The following is a 7,500-nucleotide window of genomic DNA, read 5'->3' as shown; positions in this document are numbered from 1 at the left end:
ACAGAATTCCCGGGTTTCTTGTGGTTTTATGATGATGACTAAATTACCTCATGATCAGTGCTTCATTTTTCTGTGTATTCAGCACAGGAGCATGTTGCAGCATTATGGATAATAACCATAACCAACTGTGGCAAAACCATAAAGTAGTTATGGTTATTATGGATTATCCAAATCATGGTTACGAGAAAACAAGAAAGCAAAAAAATCGATTATATTGCATTACCTTAGGACTTGCGTAGAAAATAATTCAATAAAAACAAACGCATATGAAGACTGTGATTTTTGTGGAAGGTACAGTGTAAATATAGTGAGTTGGGACATGCAGGCAGATTTCTATCTTTTCTTACAAACAAATCTAAACTAAATCCAGACAGATTCAAAATCGAATGTGACTGAAATCATGGAATCCCCCTCTCTAACTAACAGCAAGCACACAGTAATTAAATCAACCTGCGTTTAGCAGATATGCTAATCATTATTTCCGAAACGCGCGAAATTGCCTGATTTTTCCAGTGCGTTGTTCTTTTCCTCACTACACGCCCGTCAATCCTCATAATGCACAGGAATGAACCGTATCATTTTCAAGAAGCATAAACAGGCCTCAGCTCAGACTCCAGCAGCACCAGCATCCATCCATATTAAAGAATTTCATCATTTCATTTGTTTGTTTTTTTGCTATTTTAAACATTTTGGTGTAAAATTTCTTTCCATTCAAAAAACATACAAGAATATGGGCTTGGACCTGAAAAAAGAGAATATTGACATGAATAGCACAATGTGGAATGAGTTTATATGTGTACATGTGTATTTTAAGTCTGAATCATGGGTCCTGGTGTGGATAAAAATGCCACCAGCGACTTGTTCAGCGCTTCAGTCACAATTTCCAGAACAAATCACCACTAAGTCCTGAGATATTCCTGTAATTGTATTTAGATAAGAACAGAAAATGCGCATGATCTACAGCTTTACAAACTTAAACAACAAAACGAGGTGGTATCAAAAAGCTTCGAGACTAGGTTTGTAACACGCCAACAGATAGCAGCACAATGCTGCATGCACAGTCACAGGGAGCACTGACCTCCATAAGTCAGTATGCATCGTCCTGTATACGCTGGGAGCTGTGCAGCTGGTTCTATTCTGAACACATGCTTTACTACGTCTGCGATTTCATCATGGACATCGAGTTAGAACCCCCTGTCCCCGTGTGTCTCAGGAGGAACACACGGCCGAGAGGTGTGCTTAGTCTTTTTGCTTGCCTTTATATTTTTCTCTCTTTTTTTGACATACACTTGGACAAACAATACACAACCCAGCGTTTCATAAACAAACAGAAGCTAGCGCCGGCTTTACTCCATATGCTTTTTATAGCTTCCTGGTCGTGACCTCACCCTGCCGGTGATGCCGCGCTTTCCATCAGATGGATTACACACAGGGTTCAGAGCGTGGACAACGCAGAAGCGTTTTGATGCAGCTCGAGTTCCTGAAAGGGAACCCATTTCCTGGGTTTGTTACATTCCAGGAAAGTTTGTTGGACACTATTTTGATAAACGATGATGACGAATATGTGGCGTGAACATTAACAGGTGATAAATGATGATATTTGGAGACCTCAGCAGACTGAAGTTGTCCTGTTCACAGTAGTCTGTAGTCTGTGGAGTGTATGGAGTGGAAGCTCTATAAATCAACCATGTGTTTGAGTGAATTTGGCATAAATGGGGGTTTATTTTGTTGCTCGGCAAGTCGGAGTACTGAAGCAAACTGCCGAGAATAGAACAAAAATTCAAAGAATAAATAAATAAAAACAGATAGCAACAATTACATCAATCCTAGACGTACTGGTCCTGCACTCCTCTATCTCCTGCTGCTTCTTCAGGTCACAGATTAACTCAGAGTTTGCCTTTTTGTGTGGTCAATGGTAATATGGAGGTAAAATATGAGCACAAAACTGAAACTCTGTGCATATTATTTTTAGAACTAAGCGTTTTTCCTGTGTGCTGTAAGTCAGTAATTGGCCTCTGTGTGATGCGGGAATGTTTCATCATGTCTATTTTTGGCTGAGAGCAGGGAGGAATATATAATGACTGTGTAGGTTAAACTGTAAAGTCAGCTAAACAACATTTGTAGAAAACATTTTTATCTGCCTACTTCTAAAGTAGTAAACAACATTGTACAGTAGGTGAAGTGATGGTGTTCAGAAGTTCTCATTTATTCCCCAAGGTTCAATCTATTATACTGTCCAATAGCACTGTCCAGCATGATGTCAAATAAAAACATTTCAGATCCACTGCTCAGCTACGTATATGATGTCGTGTTTAATATTTATTATTATTTTTTCAGGGTCCATGATGATGAAAATGGGGCGTACATTCCAGCAGATGTTCCCCAGCAAATTACGGAGCACTGCAGTCCCTCAATCTGAGCCATTCATCTGAGATCACATCTGGATGCTCTTTCCAGGAGTGAATGTCTAGGTTCCACCACATCTGATTCGACTATTCTTTAGAAGGAACAGTCCAGATAGCTTGATTTCTAACAAGCATTGACGTGGACGTTGCAGATGGGACAGGACTGGAAAAGTAAATAACTGTCTTTTGTATTTTTCTCTCCAAGGGTGAACCTGTGCTCCCACGTGTATGAGCCATGAGGGAAACACACGTGACCAATGCAGCTCAGTCAAGTGGAGATGTTAGGGGTATAGTGACCAGTGCCTTACTCTGGTGGACTATGGCATTTTTGTTTTTCTCGTTTTCCCAGATGCCAGTGGCCCGAGCAGATTGTTGGCTGATCGAAGGGGAGAAGGGTTTTGTGTGGCTGGCAATCTGCAGCCAGAACCAACCGTCATATGAAGCAATTCCACTACATATCAACAGCACGATTGTTGACCTACGGCTCAATGAAAACAAGATCCGGAGCATTCATTTTTCTGCTCTGAGCCGATTCAGCAATCTCACCTACCTGAACTTGACCAAGAATGACATCTCCTACATAGAAGACGGGGCTTTTTCTGCTCAGTTCAATTTACAAGTACTCCAAATCGGCTTTAACAAACTGAGGAATTTAACTGAGGGTATGCTGCGAGGTTTGGGGCGTCTGCAGTACCTCTACCTTCAAGCCAACCTGATCGAGAGTGTCTCACCTAATGCTTTCTGGGAGTGTCCTGCTATTGAGAATATTGATCTTTCCATGAACAGGCTTCAGCAGTTGGATGGAAATACATTTCGTGGTCTATCAAAGCTAACAACATGTGAGCTCTACTCAAACCCGTTCTCATGCTCCTGCGAGCTACTTGGATTCCTACGCTGGTTAGTAGCTTTCCCGAACAGGACAAGTGAGAGGATGGTATGTGATACACCAGCCGGTTTTTCTGGCTATAGCCTCTTCAGCCAAAATCCGAGAATGCCGACGTATCGCAATGCTTTCCACGCTCTCTCTACGGTGTGCACAGATGATGACAATGTAACCCCATACCTGCTTGGCTCTTCAGACGGAGGCACCCCCACCATCCTGCCAGATCTGAGCCCTTGTGGACTGGAAGACTGTCCATCAGGGACACCTCCAGATGAATCAATCAGCATCAGCCCAACGTATTTTGACCCAGATGCTCGGCCAATCATGAAGCTTAAAGAGGTGACCCACACAAGTGCAGTTATCACGATACAAATACCAAACCCTTTTCGGAAGATGTACATCCTTGTCCTTTACAACAATAGCTTCTTTACAGATATCCAGAACTTGAAAAGCCAAAGGGAAGAAATCGAGTTGCTCAACCTTAAATCCCATACCAACTATACCTACTGCGTGGCCTCCATACGCAATTCTCTGAGATATAACCACACATGCTTAACCATCTCCACTGTTACAAGAACAATGAGAGAGCATGTTCCAAATGACTCAACAGCTACTCACTATATCATGACCATACTGGGCTGCTTTTTTGGAATGGTTATTGTACTGGGCATGGTCTATCACTGTCTGAGAAAACGTAAGAAAGAAGATGAATCAAAAAGCAAGAAGCTTGAGAAGATGAAAAGGAATTTGATAGAGATGAAATATGGGGCTGAGCTGGAAGGTGGGACTATCTCTCAGCTCTCACAGAAACAAATGATGTCCACCGTCGAGCCCATTCAGAGGATGCCGTACCTTCCAGCCGCCAGTGAGAAAGACCCGTATAAGGTACAGGAACTGTCCGGAACCCCCAAAACAACAAAAGGGAATTATATAGAAGTAAGGTCCGACCAGCCCGATCGCATGGAATGCGGAATTCTGCCGTCTGAGAACAGCCAAGGATCTGTGGCAGAAATTTCCACAATAGCCAAGGAAGTGGACAAAGTGAATCAGATTATCAACAATTGCATTGATGCACTTAAATCTGAATCAGCGTCCTTTCAAGCGGTAAAATCTGGAGCTGTCTCAACCGCTGAACCTCAGCTGGTTCTTCTTTCTGAGCACCCACAAGGCAAATCTGGTCTTCTATCTCCAGTGTATAAAGAAGGATACCACCACCCGCTCCAGAGGCATCATAGTATGGAAGCACCCCTAAAGCGTGCTAGCACATCCTCAAGTGGTTCTCTGCGCAGTCCTCGATCGTTCCGGTCCGATGGAGCCTATCGTTCAGAGTCTAAGTACATTGAGAAAAGTTCTCTGGATGAATCCGGGATTCTGACAGTCACCCCGACGTCTGCGATACTCAAGTCAGAGGCAGAGAGAATGCGACACTACACAGAGCATCGGCACTCGTACCCGGGTCCGCACCACATGGAGGAGCAGCTGGAGGTTTCCGCAAGCAGGACGTCATCCATCTTGGAGCCGCTATCACGTTCCCGGGCACATGAGCTGTCCTATTCACAGCTTTCACCACAGTACCACAACCTCAGTGGCTACTCGAGCCCAGAGTACACCTGCAGGCCATCACTCAGTCTCTGGGAACGCTTCAAACTCCACCGCAAACGCCACAGGGATGACGAGGAGTACATGGCAGCCGGGCACGCGTTACGGAGAAAAGTACAGTTTGCTAAAGATGAGGACCTCCATGACATCCTCGACTACTGGAAGGGTGTGTCGGCCCAGCAGAAATTATGATTACTTATTTTATTTTAGGGGTTATTTAAAGAGTGGCTAAATAAACCACACTTCACTCTCTGGACCAAATAAAACCAGTCTTCATTAAAGCTGCAGTAAGTAACATTTTGTGATTTAAGGATTTGGATTTAGCCATTTCTGGTCACTGCGAGCAACTCAGTCAGAAACCCACAGTGAACATCAAATCAGAGCTCGTTTATACAAGATTTAATTCTAAACCAAATGTCCTCTGGAGATTTAATATCCATATAATGACTATAATTTAGCTGCTATTATCCTAGCCTAGCATTATTACAGAAGGTTATTGTGCAGTAAAGGTCAATCCTACAGACAGTAACTGGCTAATTGGCCAAGAAGAAAAGGCTAACTGGATAATTAGCTAAGAAGACACCACGGTAGCATTGCAACATGAACAGCTAGATTTAAAAGAAGAAAACAGCGTTAGTGAACTAGCCAACTAACACCGCTAGCTGGCGAACTTTAAATCTGAGTAACAAAGAAAAATTGGCAAGCCAATATTCATCCTGTCCGGCTCATTTCTAGCTAACGTTACCTTCTTGTGGTGTGTTCCAGCTAGCAGTGCTGCCTTTAGCAGAGTATCGTATTTTACACCCAAAATCATCTGGAGACATGGAGGATTAGCAGTGATTAAGTTACAGCAGTGCAAAAACACCTATTTTTTTTTTTTTTGTGTGTGTGTGTGTGTGTGTGTGTGTGTGTGTGTGTGTGTGTGTGTGTACAAAACAAGTTTCCTACTGCAGCTTTAAATAGGAACTCACTCATGTTTTGAAGTAGCTTAGATATAATGAAATCACTAGATATTTTTGCTATTTGACAATAAATCATGACGTTAGACGTTACGGGGAGAAATAAAGAAATCTATGACTTTTAACAAAAAAAAAACAGTATTAACCTCAAACAAAACCTTTTATATATATCAGTAATTATAACAGTAATGATAGGGTATTATATATTGTCTAATTCTTATTACTATTATTATTATTATTATTATCACAATCACCATGGTCACTTTCAGCTCTTCATTCCTATTATTATTATTATTATTATTATTATTATTATGATGATGATGATGATGATGACGACGAATTCTTATTGATTACTATAATTAATCTTTGGTTATCGCATGGCCGTGTCCTGTGACAGTAAGACTGACTGTTGTGTGCTCTCAGAAAAAAAACTAAAGACTTCATCGAAACGTCTGCCGTATACTGTTTCACCGACCAGATCTTACATCAAAAAATACAAAAAAACAAAACTGTGCTACTTTTTTCCCAACAGTTCAAAAAGGGACAGTTACAGCGTTCTCCATCTTTCCGAGGGAACAAAGTTCAACATTTGCCAACAGAAGCACACACGCCTCGGCTTTTACAACACAACGACTACAACTTTACACCCAAAACAGCTTGTGTTCATCTCTTTTCTAACGTTTCTGTACAAATCTGAAATGAATGTCTCAAATCCTTAAGGATTGCACTGTCAAACTGCACAACACACACACACACACACACACACACACACGTATAGAAGAATGTATGTAGACTATTCTAGCCTTTTATAACTCTTTCTCAGCACCGCGTCTTTAACTAATCACGTGTCCTGTAACACGGTCCTCTGAAATTTCAGTGCCAGTGAGATAAAACAGTTACGACCTGCAGAACGTTTTCCTTTCAAATCCCATTACAGAAAATTAACATCCGCTTCATGTGCGCACGTTTAAAAGTGCACGTCACACGTGGATTTTACACGTGAGCTTCAGGACACATTACATCCAATGAGAAACATAAACACCAACCAGGAAAATCCCATGTGATTATATATTTCCACATTTATGTTGGAATATAAATCAATTAATGATAATCTGCAAAAAATTTCTTTTAAAAAGAAATCATTACAATAAAATAGTTTGTATAAGTTCCTGTGGGGAACATGAGGAACATGCAGCACACGTGAAGTTTGTGTGAGGTTTCTGTGAGGGTCAGCTCTGTACAGATAAACAGAATGGTTTTTTTTTTTGTCCTTCAGCAGCAGCTGTAAAGTGCTGAGCGCAGTGAGTCTCTAACTGAGTAATCTTTCTTCACAGACAGTAACGCTGATAGACCATTTCAACTCCTCCACTGAAACATGGTGGTGTAACTTCTGCAGTGGGCTCACTACAACATGGCCATGGAGTTACCATGGCAACTTACAGGCCTGGGTCATGCTCAGGGTTTAGACTTGGAATTAGACTCAAAGTCAAGGTCAGACTTGGGGTTGTATTGGGGTCAGACTCGGGGTAGGCTTAGGGTCAGACCTTGGATTAAGCTTGGTGTCAGATTAAGGATTAGGCCTGGGATCAGGCTCGGGATCATGCTTAAGGTTAGACTTAGGATCCGACTTGGGGTTGGACTTGGGGTCAAACTT

The 7,500-nt window shown here is 41.9% G+C and overlaps 1 protein-coding gene across 3 annotated transcripts in view; it reads left to right on the top strand.

Annotated features, from left to right (window-relative positions):
* The window catches only part of elfn1b (extracellular leucine-rich repeat and fibronectin type III domain containing 1b), a 42,986-nt gene that overhangs the window by 33,505 nt on the left and 1,981 nt on the right, over nucleotides 1–7,500 (top strand). Inside the window, exons 2-3 of one of the 3 annotated variants that reach the window (XM_083521872.1) lie at nucleotides 2,338–2,471; nucleotides 2,611–5,990. In XM_083521872.1, coding sequence (XP_083377998.1) covers nucleotides 2,641–5,079 — 2,439 coding nt within the window. In that variant the 5' untranslated portion in view covers nucleotides 2,338–2,471; nucleotides 2,611–2,640 and the 3' untranslated portion in view covers nucleotides 5,080–5,990. Of the gene's footprint in view, nucleotides 1–2,337; nucleotides 5,991–7,500 lie in introns of those variants that run through there. The other 2 variants (XR_014530326.1, XM_083521871.1) reach the window with 2 other exon arrangements.

The sequence above is a fragment of the Silurus aristotelis genome, assembly GCF_946808225.1.
Source record: "Silurus aristotelis genome assembly, chromosome: 20".
Classification (NCBI taxonomy): domain Eukaryota; kingdom Metazoa; phylum Chordata; class Actinopteri; order Siluriformes; family Siluridae; genus Silurus; species Silurus aristotelis.
This window is presented reverse-complemented; position numbering and strand designations above follow the sequence as displayed.